This window comes from Halichoerus grypus, chromosome 5 (assembly GCF_964656455.1).
Source record: "Halichoerus grypus chromosome 5, mHalGry1.hap1.1, whole genome shotgun sequence".
NCBI classification, from domain to species: Eukaryota; Metazoa; Chordata; class Mammalia; order Carnivora; family Phocidae; genus Halichoerus; species Halichoerus grypus.
In genome coordinates, this window is record NC_135716.1 from 76,487,706 (window position 1) to 76,514,440 (window position 26,735).

General features: G+C 41.8%; 1 protein-coding gene across 6 annotated transcripts in view; it reads left to right on the forward strand.

The window, feature by feature from the left end:
* Positions 1-22,061: 22,061 nt before the first annotated feature.
* LOC118523456 (uncharacterized) overlaps positions 22,062-26,735 on the forward strand; it is a 187,464-nt gene continuing 182,790 nt past the window's right edge. For 4 of the 6 annotated variants that reach the window (XR_013447898.1, XR_013447897.1, XM_036073045.2 and 1 more), the window contains exons 1-2: positions 22,062-22,322; positions 22,556-22,680. Coding sequence is in view for 4 of the 6 variants with exons in the window: in XM_036073045.2 (XP_035928938.1) it covers positions 22,254-22,322; positions 22,556-22,645 (159 nt within the window). In the remaining 2 variants the exon portion in view is untranslated. Of the gene's footprint in view, positions 22,323-22,396; positions 22,457-22,555; positions 22,681-23,069; positions 23,448-26,735 lie in introns of those variants that run through there. The other 2 variants (XM_036073046.2, XM_036073049.2) reach the window with 2 other exon arrangements.

Here is a 26,735-nt window from a genome sequence, read left to right on the forward strand (position 1 = left end):
TCTTGGGTAACTCTGGTGAGACCAGTTTTTGTTTGTTTGTTTTTGGTTTTGGTTTTGGCTTTTTTTTTTTCATGGAAATAAGCAATTCTGTCTTCTGAGATAGCAGGGCTGTGCATCGACTCCGGCTGTGCATCATGAAATTCAACTGTTTGGACCAAGTTGATTTATTACTTGAATTAAAAGAAATTCATATTTATTATTTGAATTAAAAGAAGATGGACAGCTAATTCCATCAGACACACTATGTAAACTTAGGTAGAGGGAGGACTCAACAATTCCTAATCTTTTTAGACAACCGTACTGAACAGGCTCTCTGCTTATATGGTTAGAGAGCCATTTGGATGAGCGATGTCCAATAAAAACATAATCAGAACCATAAATACAAACTACATATGTAATTTAGCATTTTATAGTAATCACACTAAAAAAAGGAGTGGGTAAAAGAAAAAATATATATTTTATTTAGCTTAATATATCCAAAAGATTAACATTTCAACATGTAATTAATACAAAAATTATTTTTTTTACAGATTTATTTATTTTAGTGGGGGCAGGAGGGGCAGAGACAGAGGGAGAGGGAGTCTCAAGCAGACTCCATGCTGAGCACAGAGCCCGACTGCGGGCTTGATCTCATGACCCTGAGATCATGACCTGAGCCAAAACCACGAGTTGGATGCTTAAGTGACTGGCCTACCCCGGTGCCCCAGTATAAAAACTATTAATGATTTGTTTGCCCTTTTTAAAAAATTCATACCTCATCTTTGAAATCTAGTGTGTATTTTACATTTACAGTACATCTGAATTCGATGGAGTCACATTGCAGGGGCTCAGTGGCCACATATGCTGGGCCCACCATGTTGATCGGTGGTACTATAGACAGGTCACTTGACACTCTTGTGTCCATTGATACGCTGGAACTAGTGAAAGCTGGAAATTCTCTTGTGTTTTCAGACTCCCAAGAAAGGTTCTATTGGAAATAACAGAGACCCCAGTATGTGTTTTGTTGTGCCCAATATCCCACCCAGGGACTGTTTCGGCCATTAGAGGAAAGAGCCTTTTCCTTTCTGTTGCCCTGGTTCAGGTGGTAAAATAGACTCCTCCTATTTCATGTGCAGAAGCACCTTCACAGGTAGCTCAGAGTTAGAGCGATGCATAGTCACCTAGTTTAACCTGGAAGAGAAATGGAGTGGTGTGTCTTGCTAGATTCCAAGTTTATCTTTACATTGAGGATGTCCTAGTCATTGAACCTGGCTACTCCAGCAGCAGAAATGGCAGGGTGTGGGTGTGTGTGATTCGTGCATGACACAAAAGTGAAAGATGGTATTTCTAACCCGGGTTTCTGATAGAGCATCTGGGAGCAGCTGTAGATCAAGCAGTACTCCAGCGTGAGAGGATAAAAGGCCTCCCCCGCTGGGAGCCCCCCAACCCGCACCACTCAGCAGATCGCTTTGCTATGTGAGCTTGCTCCCTTTATTTCCTGCCGAGGTTGACTTTCATCCCAGGCAGCCTGTTATCTAACTTTGTGTTAAGAGAACTGTGTTTTCATGCCTTGGAAATGTGTCTTTTAATTTAGCACCTCCATGAATAGCTTTTTAAGCTTTCTGTGGCAGTTAGGCACTGAGCATCCTCATAGAGTGTGGATACTCTGGGGGAATATAGGAAAGAACAAAATATAGTTTTTGCCTGCAGTTTACTATCTGAAGGTGGAAAAGTAAGGATTCCCAAAACAACCCTTGCTGTAATTAAAACAAATGAGATCACAAGTGGTTTTCTAGTTAATCTTAATATAGAGAACATTTCTAATTAAAGGTCCCAAAGACCCCCGGTAAAGAATAGTGTAACAGAAACATGGGGCTGGGGAGCTACAGCAACTGAAACATTTTATACCTAAGGCTAGAGGAGATAACCGATACATAAAACAAAATGAAACACCCCGAAATAGACACAGATTCGATGGGAGAATCAAGTATATATTTAAGAAAGCATTTGAGGATTCTTGAAGAAAAGATTATTTATTCAATGACTGTCTAGATACTTGGAGAAAAAGAAATCTTGATATCTAACTTGCTTTTTGTATCAAATTCTTGCTAGACATAAAATTTCTGTTACAGACAAAGAAACAGGGATTGTTCCTGATGTATTCAGTGAATAATACATAAGTTAATAGCTGTGCTCCAAGATCAAGACCAAGAATCTTAAAAAACAAGATTGATTTGGCAGGTAGGGGCCCCATCTATGGGTAATCTTAAATGCCGCGCTGAGGGAGTTGAGGTTTGAGTTGTTGCCAGGAGGACGATAAGCATGGGATGGTCCTGGGTAGAGCTGAGGTTTGGGGAGATGACTGTATTTGTGACATGTTAGCCCAGTGTATTACATTCTAACATGGTATTATGAAACTTTGAAGCACACCATGATCTTAGAGTCTCTTAGCTCCTCTACCAGAACCTTTCATTTTTCTAAGTGTTTGACATATACTTTCCTTACCTTTCTCCATAGTTCTAATCTATCAGCAATGTTCCTCAGAATCTTTGTTCTTCTTCCTTCCTTCCTTCCTTCCTTCCTTCCTTCCTTCCTTCCTTCCTTCCTTCCTTCCTTCCTTCCTTCCTTCCCTTCCTTCCTTCCCTTCCTTCCTTCCCTCCTTCCTTCCTTCCTTTCTTCTTTCTTTTTCTCTTTTTCTCTTTCTTTCTTTCTTTCTTTCTTCTTTCTTCTTTCTTTCTTGTTATTTTAAAAACCTACCTAGGTGATTCTAATGTGCACCCACTCTTGGCCCTTGACCAGAGGACCTCATACTTAACCTGCATGAGAATCACCTGGAAGGCTTGGTAAGCCACAGATTTCTGGGCTACACAACCAGGGATTTCAGACTCAGTAGGTCTGGGGTGGGGCCTGGAAGGTTGCATTTCTACCAACAGGTTCCAGGCTCTGCTGAAGCTGCTGCTCTGGGGGCCATACTTTGAGGACCACTGGGTGTGATACTGTGATCTATAATAAGAAATATATATTTGGTCTTCATCCCCATTTCTGGCATAGATCTCCCAAAACCCTTAGAATTTCCTGAGTGACAAGAGCAGTGAGAGCGACAGGAGCATCTTCTGTTATAATTTTTGTTCTCTTGTCCTCATTTCCTGAAAATGCTTCAGAACCATAAAGATGAAATGGGTGTTATTCATAACAAGCGCCATTTGACCACAACTGAGTTTATGTTAATGAGGTGACTTTTGGAAATCCCCTAAAGCTAAAGGGGTGGGGGGGGGGCGCTGGTTGCCAGAAGAACCAACCACGTGGTTAGAGGGTTGAAACTTTCTGTCCCACCTCCTGATCTCTGGGGAGGGGCCTGGAGGATGAATCAATCACCAATGGCCAATGATTTAGTCAATCATACCTGTGCAGTGAAGCCTCCATAAAAACCCAAAAGGATGGAGTTCAGAGAGCTTCTGGGTTGAGGAACATGTGGAGGTGCTGGGAGGGTGGCACCCCTGGAGAAGGCATGGAAGCTCTGTGTCCCTTTCCTATACCTTGCCCTGTGCATCTCTTCCATCTGGCTGTTCCTGAGTTATATTCTTTTAGAATAAACTGTCAATCTAGTAAATAAACTGTTTCCCTAAGTTCTGTGAGCTGCTCTAGCAATTTACCAAAATTTATCAAACCCGAGGAGGGGGTCGTGGGAACCTCTGATCTATGGCCTCTTGGTGAGAAGTCCAGGTGACAATTTGGACTTAACAATTCGTATCTGAAGTGTGGGGCAGGGGATGGCAGTCTTGTAGGACTGAGCCCTTAACTGGTAAGATCTGAGTGTCAGAATTGAGTGGATACCCAGTAGAACAGCCAACTAGTGTTGGCAAATTGCTTGTTGGTGTAGGAAATCTCCCCTTTCCATGCATGGGAATTGCGCTGGCCTAGGCAGCCACCATGCTCAACAGTGTTCTACGTGGTCCCTCTCCTGCTTTCATCCCCCGTAGTCCATTTTCCACATAGTTTTCAGTGATCTTTTGAAAAAATAAATTGGATCATATGAGCCTCTGTATCCCTGACATTTCCCTGCCTCAAACGCCCCAGTGTCTTCTAAAACAATTAGCATAAAATCTAGAGACCTTAACCAGCCTGCAAAAGTCCTCCCTGATCTGGGCCTGCCCTGTACAGGTCTCACTGCTCTGCCCTTGGCCATTGTTCTCAGACCCTGCTTCCCTTCGCCTTTGACAAACACATCAGTGCATCTTTGCTGCATACGTTCCTCTGGCTCTCCTCTTTGCTGTATTGTCTTTCCCCAGATATTCCCATGACTGGCTCCTTCTTGGTATCCAGGGATCAGTCCTAATTTTGCCTCCAAGTGCCTTCTCAGTGCTCCCACTCCCTGAAGTCACACTCTATCTCATTTGCTTGGTTATCTCTGCCTTCCTTACTGAAACATAAGCTATATGAAAACAGGGGCCAAGTCTTTCTGTGACAGACCACTGTGTTTGCACCTAGAATGAGACCTTGCTGCTGTAACTCTTAATAAATACTAGCTGAATAAACAAAGTAATATTCTATTGTAAGGAAAAATATCTGAAGAAAAAAACAGACAAGTAAACTTGTATGTATTTTTAGAGACCAACCTTACCACTTTGTCCAGGGTTGAGGGGGCTCCCACAACTGGGGACTCTTAGTGCTAAAACTGGAAAAGTCATGGGCAAACCAGCACAAGTTGGTTATCCTAGTGCTTACACATGTACACTGGATATCTTCCAGCATTCTAGTATTGACTATTCTTTGTTCTCTTTGTCACATCCTAGCACTGCCTTCCTGTTAATTTCAGTGCCTTTAGCTTCTTCAACTTTTAACACAATTATAGTGTAATGGGGAGAATTCATCTTGTCTTTTGATATTGCTTTAAGGAAGTACCAAGAAATCATTCTAGATTTCTTTGGTTACCCCATTCTATTTGTACCTTTCCCTGTTTAAAAGGCTTAGATTGAAATGTAAACCCTTTCACACCAGCTAGTGGTAGACCTAAATAAGCCAGGAGCAAAATAAGGAACATAATTATAAGCAAGAGAAAAATTGAATGGGTATCAAATGGCAAAAAAAAGGTCTGGGGAGCAAGGTGGACCACCAGTTTAGTAAGCCCTGCCTTGATCTATGAAATAATGAGTGAACAAATTGTATAGCAAAACTAGTGAGTGTGATGATGAAGGACAATGTGTTCTTATTCAGGTCACTGCACACCTTGCTGCTCTTTGGTGGTATTTGACTTCCATTAGATGCTCTCTTATCCTTCCCTCCCAAGGTTCTACACTCTTCCCCTATATTCCCAGCCCCACAACACCTCCAGCTGCCATTATTCTGAGCACAAATTCACAGTGCTATGATCTGAGTGCCTTAGTCAGCTGAGATTGCTATAACGAAATACATTGACTGTGTGACTTAAGCAATGAACATTTGCTTCTCACAGCTCTGGAGGCTAAGAAGTCCATGATCAAGGTGCTGGCAGATTCGATGTCTGGTGGGGTCCCCTTTCCTGATTTGCAGGCAGTCACATTCTCATTATGTCCTCACATGGTCTTCCCTTGGTTCATGAAGGGAGAAAAGAAGGGAGGGAGAAAAGGAGGGAAGGAGAGAGAAGGGAGCGGGGGAAAGGAAGAGAGAGAGGGAGAGCAAGAGAGGGAGAGATAGAGAGAGAGACAGAAAGAGAGAGAGAACTCCAGTTTTTTTCCTCTTTTTATAAGGGTATTAATCCTATTATGACATAACATAATCCTAATTATTTCCCAAAGGGCCCATCTCCAAATACCATCACATAGAAGATTAAGGCTTCAACATATGAATTTTGAGAGGGACACAAAAATTTGGTTCCTAGCATTCTGCCCCAGAATTCATGTCCTTCTCACATGCTAAATATATTCATTCCATCCCAACGATGCCAAGAGTCTTAACTTGTTCCAGCATCAACTCTGAATTCCAAAGTCTCATCTAAATAACATCTAAATCAGATATGGGAGAGACTCTGAGTACGATTCATCCTGAGGCAAAATTCCTCTCCAACTGTGAACTAGTGAAACCAGGTAAGTTATGTGCTTCCAAAATGCAATGGTGGGACAGGTGTAGGGTAGACCTTCTGATTCTACAAGGGAGAAATCAGAAGGAAGAAAAGATTGATGGATCCCAAGCAAGTTGAAAACTTAGCAAGGCAAATCCCATGAGACCTTAAGACATTGCCTTCTAGACCCACAGGAGTGACAGGGTCACCCCCACAGCTTGGAGGGGCAGGCCTGCCACCCTGGCCACTTTCTTGCTGCATCATCACAAGGCAGAGAGAGAGGGGCCTCTAGTCTTCTCTTCTTAAAAGAGCCTTCATCCCATCCTGAGGACCCATTCTCATGACTTAATCTAATACTAGTAACTTTTCAAAGTCTCCAATTCCAAATGTAGTCACATCAGAGATTAAGGATTCGACATACGGATTTTAGGGGGACACAAACATTCAGTTCATAGCCCTGAGTTTCTCTCCCTAAAAAAGGATTGAGATTATAAACATGTTGAGGACGGAAATACATGCTTAGTCCAGGGTCTGGCATAAAGAGGGGTTTTGACTGATAAATAAATGAATTAATAAGTAAACAAACAAACACAAAATATAAATAGAACAGATCTTTCAAAGTTTGTCCCAGCAGTTCATTAAAGCAAATAATGTGCTTCATTCGGTTAGAAGAGTTGCATAGCCCTTACTGGAGCCTTTTCTTCTTCCATAATCCTAATAATAAAATAACAAATTGAAGGGCACCTGGGTGGCTCAGTCAGCTGAGTGTCTGACTCTTGATTTCGGCTCAGGTCATGATCTCAGGGTCGTGAGATCGAGCCCTGCATCTGGCTCCATGCTCAGCTCAGAGTCTACTTGTCCCTCTCTCTCTCTTCTCCTCCTCTCTTTCTAAAAACAAAAACAAAAACAAAACAAAACAAACAAACAAAAAACCCCTACAAACTGAATGTTTCTGTAGGCCAGAGGTAGTGCCAGTTTCCTTACACTTATTAATTTATTTGAAACAGGTGTTATTATTACTCTTTTATAGATGAGAAAACTGAAATGTGGGAAGGCTAAGTAACATGCCCAAAATAGCCAAGATGAGTCTAACCTCTGCCAGTCTGGTTCCAGAGCTCAATCCCAGATCTTTGTTATTTACATAAAATATCACTTGAGATATGGGGTCTTTCCTTCCAGAAATCCTGAATTAAAAATGTTTTTCTAGGGGCACCTGGGTAGCTCAGTCAGTTAAGCATCTGACTCTTGGTTTTGGCTCAAGTCATGATCTCAGGGTTGTGAGATGGAGCCCCACATCAGGGTCAGGCTCTGTGCTCAGTGGGGAGTCTGCTTGAGATTCTCTCTCTCCCTCTCCCTCTGCCCCTCCCCCACTCAGATGTGTTCTCTCTTTCTCTCTCTCTCTCAAAAAAATGAATAAATAAGTCTTTAAAAAATAAATAAAAATGTTTTTCTACACTTTAGTGCAGAGTTCATCCTGTAGTGTTCAAATGCTCTGTATTAGTGCCAAGTGGCAATTCCTCATGTTTTGAGTGATTTTATCATTTTTGAAATAAATACAGTCATCACTTTATTTTGATGTAACCAGTATATTCACGTGTCATTGGACAGTACATAGCATTTTGCATGAACTACTCATGATGTGCATAATCTCCACCTTGGCTTGTGGCATCATTTAAATTTTTTTTTTTTTTCAAACATCAGTTAAGGGAAGTGCTTTTAAAAATTATGTTCAGTAAACTAAAGCATTAAAAAAAAATAATTTGCTCAACTTCAGCGAGGTCCAGCATATCAGACACAAGACTGGCAATTAATGCCCATTGTTCCAATAGTCCCAAAATGATTACAGGCTCCCATGAGGGAGAAATTTGAAGTGGCCACATTTGGTACCAGGTGTTTGAGTAAAGGGTGTTATTTGTCTTGAGATGTAATTGGGGTCAGCTATGCAATAAAGAGGTTTAAACTTTATGCCTCAGCTATTATTACTGGGCCAACCCCAGCCCCTTTCATCAAACTCTGGCTCCATTACCATCACTAACAATCATTTTCTCACTGGGAGTTATCAATAAGATTATAGCTATTGTCAGAATCTGTTAGCCAAAAATTACTGACTCAGCATTTGGAGTTCAACAGCTGCAGGGTTATATCATTTAGCAAGACACTGTGTGTGAGTGTGTGTGTGTGGGGGGGGCGGTGTTATGGTGTGTGTGTGGAATGTGTGTGGGGTGTGTGAGATTATAGTAATATACATAGTAAATATATACCAAATATGTGTGTGTTAAATTATGTACATACACACAAATATAATTTTTTGTGGATTTCTAAGAAATTGTCAAAATATATTTGGAGATGGAAATCACTTTATTAATGGAAACTATGCAATTTGGTTGCATTATTCTGTAAAAAAAATGCTGTGTAAAGAAAGGAACTATGTAGCTCAAAACCTAGAAGTCATAAATAACATTGTCATATTAAAATATATATATAGGGGCTCCTGGGTGGCTCAGATGGTTAAGCCTCTGCCTTCAGCTCAGGTCATGATCCCAGGGTCGTGGGATCGAGCCCCACATCGGGCTCCTGGCTTAGCAAGGAGCCTGCTTCTCCTTCTCCGTCTGCCTCTCTCCCTGCTGAGGCTCTCTTCTCTCTCTCTCTGTCTGTATCTCTGTGTCTCAGATGAATAAATAAAATCTTAAAAAAAAAAAAAGAATGCTACATGAAAAAAATATATATAATACTGTTCTACCTATGAATGTAAGACATATACGGATTACATATAAATGATGACTAACTGCTAGAGATCTAAAACTTTGAACAGTTATAAAATCTGAGTAAAATTTTGAAGAAGATAATCTGTAATTGTACCAATATTTTTTCAGTTACTTTCTTGTTGACGTCCCACCATTTTTAGTATTCCAACATGCTATGGAAATCCTGAATTGTTTCTTTTACATCTGTTAGTATATGGAATATAATTGCAATGATATAGATTCTCTTACTCTGTGGGTCATTTTAAAACTTTGCCTCCACTCCATGGTGCATGAATTCCCGTTATGGAAGACTCACTTTCCAGCTAAGATTATTTTAATGGCTCACACTTTAAACTAAGTCTTCACCATCTGTTCTTCCTTTTATTCTAAATGCTAAAAGAAATTAATTTAAATGCATCATAAAAGAGCTATTTTATGTTTTTTAAATCCCTGTGTGCAGCTTAACTCTCAGCCTAAATGTACATTGGCGGTCTCCAAAAACATCTGGAGGAAAACAGCTGGCTTTGATATCTAACTTGGAATATTTCCCAGGGAAGATGGGAAGTCACCCTAAAAGGATGTGTTATAAATTCCAATGTCCCCTCTTCTCTTGCCCTGTCTAAAGTATCACTGACCCTTGAACAACATGGGTTTGAATTGCATGGGTCCACTTATACATGGATTTTTTTCAGTAAATATAGTACGATACTGTGAATGTATTTTCTCTTCGCTAAGATGTTCTTAATAGCATTTTCTTTTCTCTAAGTTACTTTATGGTAAGAATACAGTATATAATACATATAATGTACAAAACATGCATTGATCAGCCGTTTATGTTGTCAGTAAAGCTTCGGATTAACAGTAGGCTATTAGTAGTTAAGTTTTGGGGGGAGATCAAAAGTTGTCCATGGATTTTTAAATGCCCTATGGTTGTTGGGGGTCCGCACCCCTGACCCCCCATTGCTCAAGGGTCAACTGTATACCGCAACTGTGAAACTAATAGAAAAGGGGCAAGCTTTAATATAGTGCTGCCATTGTTTTATAAATGAATTGGATTGTTATACTCCGCTGAAGTTTTCTTCTCAGTATTTTCAAAAACATACTTACAAATGTTATTGCTAGGTTGTATTTTCTTTTTAGCCAACCATTCTGAAACACTGTTTCTAACATGGAGGGAATAGTGCTGACAGAGATTGGTTTCCCAGTCCCAGCAGTAAAGTTCAAACAAGAAACAGGCAAAGGAGGTCCACGCCCCCTCACAGCGTAGTGGGTGGCTGTCCTAGGAGCAGGCAGGGAGGCCAGCTGTGAAAGAGGGTGCCCAAGGAGGCCAGAGTTAGATCTCAGCCTATGCTCTAATTAGTGCCAAATGCACTTTTCTGTTTCTTGTTACCTTCTTTGCTATGTCATCACAAACTAAGCTGGGCTGCAAGTGATGTACTATATGTTGGCTAATTGAATTTAAATTAAGAAAAATGTATAATGTCATTATTCTCGCACACATGACCCTGTGGCAAATTTGACTTTCTCAAGACCACTCTTGGGAAGATGAGCTGTCTGCCTGTGATGCTGATTATCCTGTGACCTCGGCTTCAGTGTTGGGAAGCATGGAGGGGCAGGTGTTCTCCGCCGGAGCAGAGACACAGCCCGCCCCTTGCTATCCCAGGAGCTGCTTCCTGTGTAGGATTTGTTGTATGACACCAACAGTGTACCCTCATCGCTGGGTGTGCAGGCTTCATTTTCAAGTTCCCCAGTTACAGGATGGCATTTCTTGGAGGCCGGCTTGTAGGCGGCGGCCCTTTTCCCCATCAATTCTTCCCCATAGTATGCCCAGGCACTCAATGGCATTCACTCCAGTAAGTGGCTGTGACAGGGGGTAACTGTGCCACCCCCTCTCCTCATGCCCTTGTACTTCTCTCTAGGATTTCTTCGGAAATACAGTGGCCTAAAAAAGGTGAGTACAACAACTAGTCACAGAAAAGCCAGCTGTCATGCATAATTAGTGGGGTCTGGAAGGGAAGCCAGGGAAGCATGGAACTGTTTTTACTGAAGATCCATCGTTGAATTACTAAGGAAAAAAATCAATTGATGTGACAGGTGTAAGAGGCAATAAACTTAGTTTTTAAACGAGACATATTAAGTCAATATTTTAAAATGAACAACGAGGAATATGATGTATTTAATAAGTAGAACAAGTACTAAGTTGAAAATATTGTATTTCATTAAATATAGATAAGGCAGCGAAAACAGATTTGGAGAAAGGGGACGGAATTGGTTTAAAGAAAGTAGGAAAATGCACAGGAAGTGGTGAGAAAGGACAGGAGCAGAGTCACAGAGGAGGAAGGTCAGGGAGGGAGGCCATTCTAGTGAGTATTAGGTGGATTTTTTTTCTTATTTAAATTGAACATTATAACCAGTTGCTCACCTCAGTTGTGGGCTTTAGATTGTTATTACTTCTTAACTAAAACTTTTTGCCTTTTGTAAGTTACCTTTGCTTACAGATTCTGACATGCTCCAGACCATAAACTTTTATAATAGGCATTAAAAATCCAAACGTCTTCAGAGGCCAGGTAGGAAATGTAAATGAATTAAGCTGTATGCATGTAAAAAACAAAACAAAAAATAAATCCAGCTGCCAGAAGCATAAGCATATTCTCTTTATTTTTACTGAACCGTGACTTAAACATAAACCCATACATATATGTAAACATCACAAAAAAGGGAAAAAAGGGGCGCCTGGGTGGCTCAGTTGGTTAAGCGACTGCCTTCAGCTCAGGTCATGATCCTGGAGTCCCGGGATCAAGTCCCGCATCGGGCTCCCTGCTCGGCAGGGAGTCTGCTTCTCCCTCTGACGCTCCCCCCTCTCATGCTCTCTCTCTATCTCATTCTCTCTCAAATGAATAAATAAAATCTTAAAAAAAAAAAAAGGGGGGGGAAAAGTATGCTGTTTGTTGCTCTTCTGATTAAGAATTGGAAATCTGACATTTTCCTCCTACAGCAAGATGTCACTCTCAGGCCTTACATTTTACATGGCTATGTGAACACAGAATACAGCCTTGACTTCTTCTACTGGCAGAAAGATTTAGATTAATTAATTCAATTTTACATTGGAAAAGCAGCTGTTCATACAGCCAGATGCTTATGCACACAGATAGAATCTTTGAATACTGTTTTTTACTGTTAGGGTGACTGCCCCTACAACAGCTGAAAAATTCTATTTCAACATCATCACATTGGAATTTTAGTATTTTACTAACATTTAGCAATTCCGTTTCTACCTTTTTACTCACAGTTTCCATATTAACTGAGAAAGGAGAAATTAAGCTATCGGTTCCGTGATTCCAGCTATGAACTTGTTACGTTCACAAAACGATATGAATATGTCACAATATGTAGTAGTTTATTTCTTGTTTTATTCTTAAGAACTGGAAAATGTTCCTTTCTGCCTGATAGCAGTTTTTTGGCAAACTGTGTCTCCCTCTAGTGATATAAATTACTTTTTTAAAAAAAAAATATGCTGTAAAAGTTGGATCTTCTGAAAGAAATATGTTCTTCAATCCAGAAAAAAAGCATATTATGAAAACATAAAGTTAACTCACTGACACTTGGAGTTTACTTGATTGCTGTAGCAAGACATTTGGAGATGTTTATTTTTTATTTTTTATTTTTTTAAAGATTTTATTTATTTGCGAGAGAGAGAATGAGAGACAGAGAGCATGAGAGGGAGGAGGGTCAGAGGGAGAAGCAGACTCCCTGCTGAGCAGGGAGCCCGATGTGGGACTCGATCCCGGGACTCCAGGATCATGACCTGAGCCGAAGGCAGTCGCTTAACCAACTGAGCCACCCAGGCGCCCAAGGAGATGTTTATTTTTATTAGGGTTTTGAGGTAGATGTTCACTCTATATGATTATGGTCACCTTAGAAAAGTTTTTATGAAGCACAGATCTCCTAATATATGTTGTTTTAATAAATAAAAGGATACAGGCAATTTACATAGTAATGCACACCTGAAGCTTCCCAGACTCCAAAGGATGGAAAAAACCCACAATTTACTCATGGCTTATTACGGTATGTGATAATTACCGGGCAAATCCCATTTATTCATTTATTCTTTCATCCTTCACACCTCTCCAGAGTACCCACTCACTACAAGCTAGGTGCTGAAGATCTTTAGATGAACAAGCCATGATTATTGCTCTCAATGTATTTTCACACCAAAATCATTGTCTCCAAGAGCATTTAAAATTTTTTTATATACTATTCCAGCATTCAGATATTTTTGTCCGTAGCATTTATTCTGGGGATGGGGGCATGCTCCTTAGTTCAAGATAGGCAAGCTGAGAAGCAAAGGGACATCTGCCCAAAGGGAAGCTTCCATAAGCTGGAAAGACTTCCCCAAACAAACCAAGAGCAGATGTGTTGGCTCAGGTTGCTTCTAAATCAAACAAGTTGCTCATAAACTGGGTCCACTGCTTTAACAATGAAAGAAGAGGGTTTCTCAAGTAGAAGTGACAATTCTCCAAGTCTGTGACCACTGGCCTTTGTGGCTGGGGTGGGTCTGTGGGGTGGGAATGAGTAGCAGGGAGGAATGGGGCTTGAGGTCTTAAGATTCCCTTTCGGAAACTCCCTGGCACCTGCCCATGGGGCCAGGCTCTGTGGATGAGAGGTGAGAACGGTCTCTGCCTGCTCCTCACACCGACTCAGGGATACACAGACTGTTCTTGAAGAAGAGGAGGTGCCGGCACCTTCAGAGGATCCCACAAGTAAGCAGAGGCAGAGGGCTGAGGACTGTGCTGTGCACGAAAACCCTGCGCAGAATCAGGAATTGGGAGGTGGGTGGGTGTGCTCCCAGGAGAAGAGAACACCTTTTTTTTTTTTTTTTTAAAGATTTATTTATTTATTTATTTCACAGAGAGACACACAGTGAGACAAGGAACACAAGCAGGGGGAGTGGGGGAGGGAGAACCAGGCTTCCTGCTGAGCAGGGAGCCCAATGCAGGCCTCTATGTGGGGCTCGATCCCAGGACCCCGAGATCATGACCTGAGCTGAAGGCAGATGCTTAACGACCGAGCCACCCAGGCTCCCTGTGAAGAGAACATCTGGTGCTCACCCACGTCTTTCCCCCAGCCCTGGGCTCCAACCTGCTCCTACTCTCCCTCTACCCTTTAGAGACTTTTGGGAGTGTAGCGACTCTTAGAAAGAATTCGAAGTACAATGAAGTGTCATTTTATGATCTTTGTGGGCTGTATCGAGGTTCTCTAGAGAAACAGAACCAATAGGATGTGTGTGTATATGGGGGGGAGGGGAAGAGGAAGAGGGAGGGAGAGAGAGATTGAGATTGGTTGGTTGACTGATTGATTTTAAAGGAATTGGCTCTGGGGATTGTGGAGGGCTGGCTAGTCTGGAATCTGGGCAGGCCACAGACTGGAGACCCAGGGAAGAGCTAATGTTGTAGCTGGAGTCCAAAGGCACGCTGGAGCAGGATTTGCTCTGCATATCTGTGTTCAAATTTTCTCTTATTATAAGGACATCAGTCATATTGGGTTAGGACCTCTTTAAAGACCCCTACCTCCAAATACAGTTATATTCTGAGAGGTGGGGGGTTAGGACTTCAGCTTATGAATGGGAGGTGGCACAATTAAGCCCATAGCACAGCCATATGAAATATTTGGTTTTTAAAACATGATGAGTAAACAAATTGCAGGGGCTTCCCCGTACTGGCTATAGGACAGCTTAATACCTATGCCTGTACTGTGTTAAGGACTTTGCACTAATTTAATGATCAGGGACTATAACTACACCCCACTTACAGATATTGAAACCGAGGTACACGGAGGTGAAGAAACTTGCCCCGAGGTATAAAGCTAGGCAGTGGCAGGCCTTTTGGTCCCGGGCACAAATTTTAGCCATCAGACCACAACAGGATGTGTTGAACAGCCACCGAGTGGCACTCCTCTGCTTAGGCTCCAAATCCTTTGGGGGCGTTCATTAAAATGCAGATTCCTGGGTTCGGGACCGGACTTGCTGAAGCAAGATCTACTGGGAGTCCGGGGTTTGAGGAAGAGTCTACATTTTAAACAGGAGAAAGTCAGGGACTTTTATACCTATGAGCATTGGAGGATTACTAGAATTCGTTTGTAAAATTGATCTAACTGCTTTCTTCAGTTCCTGATTCCAGGGTTTAATGGCCTCCACTATCTTGCGTTTGAAGCTTTTTGGAGGGGTAATTTATTGACTTATTTAACCAACATCCACTAGGTAACATGGCTAGGTTCTCTGGGTTTACACAGATAAATCAGATGTGAAACTTCTAAGACTACAATATTATACTGATATTATGAGGTTTCAACATGTTCTTTCAAATGAGAAAGATCTGTACCTTATTCTATTTTTAAAGCTTCTATTTTCCATAAATGTGAATGCTTCTCTTATTTTCTATTCAGGAAAGGCTTTCTAAATCGTGTATTTTAGTTAATTCTGTTAATTTTCTGGTAGGAAGGTGAATAACATGCATTATTATTTATAAATAATCGAGACTATGTTTTTGAGAGAAGAATAGTAAAAAAAAAAATGTAGCCAGCTGCTGTCTTTATTCAAGGCTTTGTGTTGCTCTGGGGTTTTTATGAATGTATTGAAGTGTGCAGGTGCATGTGTATTTGTGATCCAGATAAAAATGGTAAACCTATCATTAAAACAGTTCTTTAAAAAACATATCATTCTTTTTTATGATGAGTAAAAATCATTTCACTAGTTCCTAATGTCCTTCCCCTAAAAATGCGGCAAAAGGGATGTGGTTGTGTTCTGTTCTTCACCACTGGATTCCTTTCCATTAGAAGTAGTCCTGGGACACGGTGGGAAGCTATGTTTTCTACAAGAGGAGGATTCATTGAGACTTGCGTTGGTGATGCCTTTTCTAAGCATCCCGTGGCTGAGCACCCCTGTGCTTCCTGAGTGTGTTTCAGAACCAGTGGCTCCACGAAGACCTCCCTCTTATTTCCTCCTCCCCAATCTTTCCCTCTGCAGTCATGATGTAGTAAAAAGCACATAAATAGGTATCAGCCAAATAGCATCTGCCTGGGGTGGAAGGGAGCAAGCCTCATGAGCTGACTGCTTTTAATACATAAATTCGTTTTTCTTTACAGATTTGACATGCTGGTGGGGAGTAGAGGGGGGAAGGTAGGAAATGTGAGCATTTTTTCTTCTTTTTCTAAATTCGAGATTGTAGAGATTTGGGGCAAGTCCTGCTCCAGCGTAGAGAGAGAAGGTAGGTAGAGAACAGTGCCCGTAGGAGGGCAGGATGTTCCGTGGGCGCATGGCCTGGAGTCAGTGAAGGCTTTTTGTGCTGAATCAAGGCTAATTGTTAGGGTGTGTTTGTTTGTTTGTTTATTTTTTCTGTGTGTGTGTGTGTGTGTGTGTGTGTGTGTGTGTAATTTTCTAGTTTAACCGAGAGTGGGTCTGTCAAAGCCATCCATATCACTCATCTGACTCCAGTCACCTGGCTAGTCAGTGGCAAAGGGCCCAGAACTGTCCCTCTGAGCTAGTAGTGAAGTTCTTTCCATTACACTAGTGGCAGGTGCCCGGCTTTTAACCAAGGTCTGAGCTATTAACTACTTTTCAAGGCAAACTCAATTATTTGAGCTTGCAACAAATAAGTAAAATAAGGAAGAAGAGAGGCATAAAATCTTTTCTATCCATAGTGCTACTTCTTTAGTTCAGTCTGTCTATGGGTGGACAATAACTCAAAATATTAAATATTTGCTTTACATATGTTTGTCATGTTTTTAAGCCGGCAGTCAGGCTCCAGAGTCGGGTTCTTAACATCTATAGTCCAATGCCTCTCTCTCAGCAGGACAACTTTTGTATGGCTTTTATATGTTTTGTAGTGGGGGGGGGGGGGGAGGATGGGGGTCAATTCAGATTTGAGGCAAGGATCTGCTGCCCTGAACCTTAAAAACTGCCATGCTACAGCAGATCTGTACACCCAGAGTCTCTTCAAGCAGCCTCCAGGGCACTAGGTTTTTATTTCCGTGATGCGGGCACTGAGTCTTGAGTTTGCCTGCAATCTCCGTGGTGGGTGTGTATGTTCCGAGCCGCACGACGTCGGAAGGGGGCCTGGCTTGAGGAAGGGTGAGGACGGAAGTAAGCCTTGGGGACCATCTCCCGGGGCTGGGCCCCGGGCTCGGTCTTTAGCTTGGGTCACTCCGCAGTCCTCCCAGCAGCCTCCTGCCCGCGGTTTTTTCCCCCCACCTTACAGCAAAGGAGGAGAGCGGCCTAACAGCGCTGCTAACGACAGAGGAACCTGAGAGGAGTTCCCACGGGCAGGCCACCAGGCAAAGTCCTGCCGCTTCCCTTCTAACCACCTCTCCTCAACATGCCTACTTCTTAGCAGCAAAAAGCAGAGATGCCGTCAAGGGCCCCTAGAAACATTTCTCTTTGCTGTAGGTAACCTTGAAGGGGATAAGCGCGTCAGTGTGAGCTGCTCTCCGTCAGCTTTGAAAACATCCAGCCGCAAAGCCTGGTAAACCGAGCTGTTAGAATGCCTTTCCCCTTACTTGGATGGGGACACGCACAGAGCCACTAAATTCCAGGCTGCCCTAACTTTCTGAAGTTGATGGCATTTGCTGTGAATTCATTAGGAAACAGCCGCATTTTTGTTTCCTGGATGTGCTGAGGCAAACCCCCACCCCCCTTCCCCAAGCAGAATTCGGGTTTCATGTGAAGGTAGAAAGTAAGGAGGCCCTTTTTATTACTAATGGCATCAAATTGCACGTATAAAACTATGATAACACATCAAGACTTTCCTAACATTGTAGAGCAGCTCCAATTACTGTTTTTAATTTGATGTGCTTTTTAAAAATGTTTGTTGTGTGCACGGAACACCCCCTAGGTCACGGGTTGAGTGGTGGCGGTGGGTTGGTCGCAAATAGACAGGTGGGGTAGCCAGGCCTCAGGCCCCGTCGCTCTGCGCTGGCAGCCGACAGGGGGCGCGGCGGAGGCGGCTGTGCCAGGCGGAGGGGAGCGCAGAGCGCGCGCCATCTGGGTCGTTGAGGACGCGCCTGGAGAGGTGCTGGCTCTGGGTTCCACTCCAATACGTCTTCTTCCATTTTGCAGCTTCCCACTTCCCATCTGTGCCCACCCACTGGTTTCTCAAAGAATAATAATAATAAAAAAATAATTGGCAAATGGTTCAAGGAAAAAGAATCGGGAACACGTGGGCTCCTCCATCCTAGGTTCATACGGTGTGGGGCACACGTGGCCACCGTGGCCTAGCTGGCTTCCCGCACCCGTTCCCGAAGCTGTGATCCAGCTTGACCGACCCGGGCTGTGCATTTTGCTGCGCGGTGGATATCGGGGTGCTAGTTGTACTTTGCAAGTTGCCAGGAAAACGTTTTCTTTTTCCTTTCATCTTTGCCAGTGCTGCCTGCAGACTCCAAAAGGCATCTTCAGAAAGCTGGTAATTCAAGCTATGGAATCCGAGCATGAGTAGTCATTACCTATTTCGCTTGGGTGCAGTCCTTCAGAGAAAATGATGTCCTTGCCAATAATAAACCTTGTCTTATTACTCGTCCAGGAGCCCCAATTTGAGGATAGATGTTAGGCCACCCTTTGTTGCTCAATTCTCTGATTCAAATAAATCTAGTGTTCCAGAAAAAAAAGAAAAGAAAAGGAACAACCCCCAAACTCTAAGCAGCAGTTATTTCTGAATAGAGCACAACTATATGACTGTTTTAAGGATAGTTAAACAAAAAAAGAGTACTTAGTAAAATGGCAGTTTTATTCATTAATAAACACTCTGAAGCAGCCAGCAATTCAAATTCTCACAGCACATTTTGTGGAACGATGTCTATACTCTGCCATCTTGCTGGAATGCTCCTGTGTTGCTCAGAGCTTTTCATTGACTGACGGGTGAGTCTTTATTGTCTATAGATGGATTATTGCAAATTCAAGTTCCCCAAAGCATACAGCCCTCAACAATAGGTACTTGCAGACATAATGCTTTGTTGCCATGCTCCAGAAGTGGAGAGAGAGTTGATGGACAAACGCCAGGGATTTGTATTTGTACTGGCAGATAGGTCTCCTTATTTTGGACTTTTTCTCAGTGAGGAGGGAGACAGGGAAGTGTTAAAAATAAACCAACTTAGAGGGTTGTCTTCAAAAAGAAAGACCCTATAGGGGTTTTCTCCCAAAGGCTGTGCCCTTGGGTCTGAAATGCAAATGGAAATTTCTCTGCTTCCTTTGTCAAGTTTATCTAGTCTTGGGCCTTAAAGGTACCTCCTGCCTGAAAAAAACTCTCCATTACAGATCCAGAAAAGTAAATGGTGTCAGGGGGATTCCTTAATGAATGGATGAAAGCCTCTCAGTACCAAAGGAAATGAATTATTAGTGTTTCATTGGCCCAAAGATGTGTGTTTTAATGCCAATATCTTTAACACCCTTCACTCTGTCTCTGAAATACATACCCATTCTCATCTTGAGGAAGGGACTTTGCCTTAGCTATTCCTGAATTTTCTTAAGCAACAACTCTGTGGATCTGTACTTTGTAAGCTAAGAACCCTGTCTTTCCAAATGTGTCCCTAGAATACCTGTCTTCACCTTAATTGAAAAAAAAAATAGGTCGAATTTATATCTGGGAAAATCTTCCCGTCTGAAAATTTGAAGCAATAGAAGTTGGATTTTGCAAGTTTGTTTTGGGTAAGCAGCAAGCATATTTCCCTTGGTTGGTTCAGCAACAACATTTCTGTCCCGTCATCTAGTTAGGGATGAATGGCAGATTGTGGTTTCCAAAACTGAGACTGCATATGCTGTACCCAAACTTGCTCAATTTGGGAAGCTCACAAGTAGGCTTGCCTTTGATTTTTTTCTTCCCCTGAGTTTCTCTTTTGGCCAAAGAGGAATTGCTTCTGTGCCACTCAAAATACTTGAACTTCACTGCAACCCAGAAAAGAGAAGTAGCTAGTGAAGGCTCTTCTTAGCAATTCATTGATATGCAGAGTGGGGGTGAGGGTAGAAGGAACAGGAAGGTCACAAACAGTTTGGGTGCCTTCTTTTTTTTTTTCTGGAAGAAAGAACTGATGTTATCTGTAAAGAGAAGCTCATAAGAGAGAAAGTTGATGGATTTTCTGATGTGCCTTAAGCTTCTCAGGTATGCTTGTTAAGGTGTGCTTTGATCAGTCTTCTTTTGATTACCAATAATCAAGACTTGCATGAAACTCAACTTGTGTCTTTTATATGTGCTATAATGTTAGAGATATACAAGGTTTTTTGGAAGACATGGGGCAAAGGAGAGGTAGCATGTGGAGAAAGTGCGGAATGAAAAAAATAATTTAGTAGTAAGACTGTCTTAGAGGTGATCAAAACCATTATGAGAAAATATATTTATCTAGATTTTTTCTAGAAAGAACATCAGGAACAGGAATGGCTTAAAGTAAAACAACCAACTGAAATCTGGTAGGATAGCTAGTTGGCTGCCATGGGCCAGGCTCTGTGTTAGACTCTGGGGAAACCTCAAGGAACATAAAAGACAGGGACCCTGTCTTCTGGAGCTTCTAGTCTAGCAAAGGAGTTTGTCATGTGTAGTTTAAGTAACTGATATGCTGAAAAAGCACTACTCTTGACAGAACCAAAATACCACCTACATTTCCCCCTATTGTTCTTACAAACTTTCTTCACTGGGGCCAATGTCCTTGACTCCTGCATAAAAACCCTGGTAGCCCTCCCTCCCTCCCCTTCTCCCCTCTCCCAGCCTTCCTGCTTATTTTCAGGTGATACAAAAGATTCCTTGGACAATTTAAGTTACAGAAACAGTCTCATTTCAGTCCTTAAAATGTCTGGTTCCTGCAGTAGTCAATCATTGACCTTGACCTAGGTACACCTCACCCTGTCTTCCCCTAGAGCCTGCCTGCCTGCCACCAGGCTGGGGAGTCCTGCTCTCTCACTTTTTCTGTCCCCTCCCCATTTCACTGTCGTGTGTGTGTGTGTGTGTGTGTGTGTGTGTGTGTGTGTGAGTGAGCAGGGCCATGCAAGGCCATGCAGGAAAGAGAGGTAAGATCATCAGCCCTTTCTTATCTGGCTAGCTGGCAGCCCATTTTCTGCCCTGGAAAACCCCCCTTGAACCAACTGTCTTGATGGACTTTCTACAGCACTGAGTCTTTGGAAGTTCGAAGCAGCAAAGCTCCTTATTCTTGGAGTTCCCTCGATTCCTGCTATGTGGAGGGAGGGACATGCATCTCACTTTCTTCAAGTTGTCCCTGGATAGCCCCTTCCTCAGCCCTGGCTATTCTATGGTCCCCCTCCAGCCTCTTCCCGTCAGTCCGGGTCTCCTCATCCTTGGAAGGTCCTAAGAACTCCCCCTCATTCCCATACCCCATTCCCATTCCCATCTCCTCATTCCCATCCCCCTTAAACCTCCGCCCCAACTCAGCAGGTGCAGCCCTTGCTGCAAGCATCCGTGTGCTCCAAACTCTGCCCCCAAAACTGTTTGTCAGCATCTCTGACGTCCTGGACAGATTCTGGGACAGACCCCCCTGTGCATGGTCAGCTTGAGCCTTCCCGGACTGGCTCCTCTCCCCCAACTGCGGGGAACTTGCTCGGAAGCCTCCTCTCCACTCGGATGTGCGGTTAGAAGGTAATATCCCCCACCCGCAGCCTCCTGAATGGTGACGGGACTCCAGTATAGTGCTGAGGTCTCTCACTAGCCTCCGCTTCATACCCTCTACTCTTTTTTTTAATATTCTTGATCCTGCAGAGGGATCCAGAGCCACAGAACAAGTTCCTGGGTTACTTCCTCTGCACCTCTGCCTGGCCGTGAGCTTGGGAGTAAGTTTTATACTAAGATCTGAGTCTTTGTGCCTCAGTTGGACTGAGAAAGACTTTTGTAGGAAAATCCCTTACCTGTAGGTTCCAGGTAGTGTAATAGCACTTCTCCAGAATGATTTCACTTACTCCTCACACCTAATGAAATAGGCACAATCACCATGATCAGAAAACAAAAAGAAACTGAATTGCAGGTGGTTTAAATAACTTGCCTAAATGAGTTGTCAAAGCAACTCAGTAATGAGGTCAAGCCTCAAACTCAGGTTAGGGGAGCTGATTCTATATTTGTAACCTCGATGTCAGGATCAGGAAGCCTTGGGGAAGACGGCAGCCCCCTGACAGAAATTTGGGACAAACAAGCAAAGAAACTTGGGGCGAGAAAGGACACCCCCCCCCACACACACACTTTATTTACTCCCACCCCCCTGTGTGGCCGGCACCCACGGTGCACAACAGACCCTTGTAGGGAAGCAGCGGGGGCCGTGCCACGCGGCGCCGGCCCCGCAGCCAGCACCGGCCGCTGGAGATGTGACTGAAGCTCGGGACATGAGCCCGCTTGTTCGCTCACTCTCAGTGAAAAGAGTTTTGAAATGAGTTCTGAATAGACAGCATTTTCTTTGTGCGGTTGGTAAATAACACAGAGCAAAGTTAGCAAGTTGCAGCGCTTCTGCATTCTGATTCTATGGAACCTTTTTGTAGGGAGAAGGGCAGGATGTTTTTAACAGAATGTGACCTCACTGGAATACTAGAGGTAAGGAGAAAAAAATTATTGAGATAACTGTGAATATTTTACATCTTGGAAAACATAGCATCTAATAAAGCTACATGGAGAGAGAAGATTTCTACATGCTACACAAAAACCAATGCCTCCTAGAGCTTTGGAAGGTGCTATTCACATTGGCTTGGCATTTGTTTAGATTTGATTAGAAATCAATGATTTTCTTATGATAATTTTCATGTGCACATTTTCTTTTTCTCCTTTAGAAAGCAATAACATTTCTGAATGAGGCAGTGTGGAGAAATCCTAAGAGAAATAGCATAAGAGCATTTTGGAATATATCCCGGAAAAGATAACTTTCTACACATCTGTAGAGATTCGCCAGGTTAAGGTAAGAAAAAAAAATATTGTAAAAAAGTAGATTCAGGTTATTTCATTACGTCACACTGGGTTGAACTTTGGGAGAAAAACACGAACCACTGAGGCAGGATGGATGGGGTGGGGGTTAGGAGGGCCCACCTTCTGCCCCTCCCTCTTTCAGGCATGGGCATGGTAGCCCTGGGTCCACTGTGACAATGGGTGGTCACCAGGGGTTGTTTCTAATGCCAGTTGAAGAGCCGTGGGGAACGTGTGCGGGGGGCAGGGGGAGGACAGATTATTGCATTCGACAGGCACTTACGCTAAAACGTCAATGTGTTTCATAGAGCAAATGTTACTTGTACAGTATGGAATATCTTTTAGGTTTGTATTTGCACTGGGACTGACTCATTTTCTATTTAGGATTCTTAAAAAAATCACTTTTATGGTGCTCAGATGAGAAGTACATCTGTTGCTTACATATAATAAGCATCAAATACGAAGACATGTTGAATGCTGGAGCCGTTTGTTTGTCGCTATAGGAGACCTGCAACATATGTATGCTGTATGTCTCTTTACTGGAAGACAGGCGCTGAGGACACAAACTTTATGGTGCTTCCCTTGAGCATTAAGATTGTTTTAAATCTCCAGCTACGTTAGGTCACTAAAAATGAACATCATTTAGAACTCCCGAGTGGGTACTTTCAATGAAGTTCAGTGGGACAAAGATTGCATTGGTCACTATGTAGTATTTGGGATTCTGGATGAGTTTTTGCAACAAAGCATAGCTAATTTATTTGTTGGTAGGTTATAGACACATACCATTAGCACTGTAACAAGACTGTCTTTCCAGCAGGCACAGAAATCAATCTGTTAGTTCTCAGGACTGTGGCAGTTTTATGTTCATGATTGTGTATAAAATTAAGCAGTTACAACTGAGTAGAAGTTACATTGGAGTAAGCATTGCAATGGAGGGAGAGCTTCTGATTTTCTAACAGTTGGTGGGATGCATTTGGTTGCACACAACTTGGAGCCTTGATCTGTCTCACTATTTCAGATAAATTGCTGTCAAATTAACTAGAATGGTTCCTTTTAGATCAACTTTGAATGAGTAATGCAAAAGAAGTGATTCTTCTCCTATAATATAGTCATGTTAAGGTAGCTGATTTTTAACATTGTACCATTCCTTCTAAAGTCATCCCAGATTAAATAAACTCAAAGTAACATAGTGTTTTCCTTACTTTATTGCCAAACTTTTTAGGTGAAATAGTGTCATTAATTTGTGACTATATGAGTTATTCTTGGGGAAAAGCTTCATCGCCAGCATGAAATAAAAATTAAATTGAGATTCTGAACTTAAAAAAAGTTTTACCGTAATTATTTATTTAAATATTTTAAATTAAAATACAGCTATGTCCATCACTGTGTAAGAAATAGAGCCCCTTGAACAATGAATTTATGAAATTGGGTAGCGATGTGGGCTGGTAGAAGCTACAGCTTTGCTGGATTGTTTCCTGAAACCATTTATAGGAAATCACCAGCAGAGGGCAGCGCAGAGCAATGAACTCAGAGGCGTTTCCAAATATCTAAAAATCTAAAGTGAAAAAAATCTGCATACAATTAGTACTTTTGGGACAGAGCCTCCCACCCAAATCATAGACTTCTAAACTAATTTTTAAAAAGCCTCAAACATGTGAATCCCTAAATAAGTTTCTCATCATGAAAGTGTTGGGGTGTGAGGAAAAAATGTGATTTCCTTGTGGACCTCTGAGGCGTTTGCACTTTGATTTTCCTTTTGATTTATTTTATCACAAAAAGACTATGTGAATGCAAATACCAGCCATGTGTGCAAATTTTCATTATAAGGCTTTTCAGGGTGATTTTCTGTTGAAAAATATTGGAAAAATTATAAATTTAGATTCATGCAACAACCCTTACCAAACTCAGCATTTGAAGCAAAATACAACTTAGAAAGATTCCCATTCAATCCGCATTTCCTCATTGCAAAATAATAGCACACTGTGTAAAAAACAAACATGTTATGTCAGTAGCCTATAAAAAACAAACAAGCAAAAAAACCTAATAGCACATCGTTCTGCTTGTTAAATTTTTTCCCCTTAAACTTACTACAGCAAACATTTTACATTTTATTAAAAAAAACCCAATGTGCTACTCAGTATTTGACATACGTTTTACACTGGAAATCTGGGGGGGGGGGGGGGAGACATATTAGACTGGAACAGGGTCCAAAGAACTTAGAGGGACAATTTTACGAAAATGTGTTATATTTTGTTACAAGGCTGTTATAAAAACCCTAGTTTAATTGTCTATGCATAAATGTTTAGGGACTCTAAATGTCTTCATGCTGAATCCTGTAATTTGAAAGTTAGCATTTAAGATTATTATTCTTATAGGCTAATTACGATTATAAAACACTTTCCTCTTTTCAAAAGTTCATGAGCACATAACAAATTGGAACTACTTTTACAAGCCAAGTGTCCCTCTTATGCTATTAGCTTTCTTGGATTTACCTTCTAAATGACTTTGGCTCAAATTGACTTCAGATATTTGACGTATCAAGTATTGTTGTCTTCAAAGGTTTCCCAGGCAACTGCAACAATTCATCTGGTTCCAGTCAAAAGTGCCCTTGAACTCTCAGCTCATTTCACTTCCCAGTATGAGTAATGTGTATAGCAAAAGGAAGAACACCAAAGACTTCATGTAATAGGCTAATGTGAATGGTTTGGTGAAGAGATGGATGGATTTCACAAAAATACCCACTTGGATGTTAAGAGTTGGCTGCCGGCAGGTTGGCTTTGTCAAGCTTTCATATTAATTTTGGGTGGAAGATCATATCAACATCCTGTGTTCTGGGTTCTGCTTCACTCCTCCTCACAGTTCCTGGGCAGACACCTGAAGGTAGAGCCCCAAACTCTTACCCTAAGTCACCCCAACAACTTCTTCAAGTACAGATTACTGGTCCACCAGGGAACTACCAGCTCTGAATCTGTCAGTGGTGTCTTGGGATCCCAGCTGACCCATGCACACTGACCTTAGAGGGTCTCTGTGTTAGATCGAGTTTCACTTTAACCCAGCCTGAAGCCATGAGTAGAGGGTCTTTTTTTATACATATGTATTTTAAGATTTTATTTATTTACTTTATTTTTTAGAGGGTCTTGTCCCACTTTGCTTAGAGGGAGGGTTTTATAATTACAACCTGAATTGTTCCAGAGAGCAGAGAGGGAGGGAGAAATTGGAATCATTGATTCTGTGGTCTGTAAAAGGTTCCTGTTTAATGTTGATTACATTCTGTGTTTTATTTAAAATAGAACATTTCACCTCCTCTAAAGCTTTTCAGGGTGACAAGTAGACAGAACAGTTAGAATTTCATTTTTTTTCTTTACCTTGGTTCTTGTTTTCACACCTGATTGACTACTGATGGGATCAATTGACAAATAAGGCAATATAATATATAGTCTGCAAACCCCACTGGTGGAACTATTTAAGTCAGAGCAGATTGCTCTCTAAGTACTGGGCTTCTGCAGAGGTCTCCCTGTTGGCTCCACATTGAACTCAAAGTCTAGAGAGCCTCAACAATCATCTGTCATCTATATCTGGGCATAAAAGCAGGGCTGGCCACCCTTTTCCCCATCCCCACCATTCCTTTCTTCCAGTATTGTTATATTTTATTCTGTTCCATACACTCATTGGGACATGAACATCCCATTGAAATGTGTCCAAGTAAGCAGATTTTTAAAAATTTTTTGTTTGGGGTCTGTAAGTAATTTTAGTAAGGATTATATATATGAAAGTATGTAAATATATATGCATATGAAACTATATATGTATATATGTGTCTATATATATATATGTATATATATATATATATACAAATATGTAAAGTCACTTTAGCTACCAGCCCTTCTACCAGCTACAGTTACCACTGTGATTATCACTTTGAATAATCCTTGGTTTGTTAAAATTAATGTAGATAAATGTAATTTTATAGTAGGAAATGTAGTTTTCAGGGTGTGAAATAATGGTGATCAATTTGAATAAATATTTGCTATTTGTTTTCATAAAAGTTTA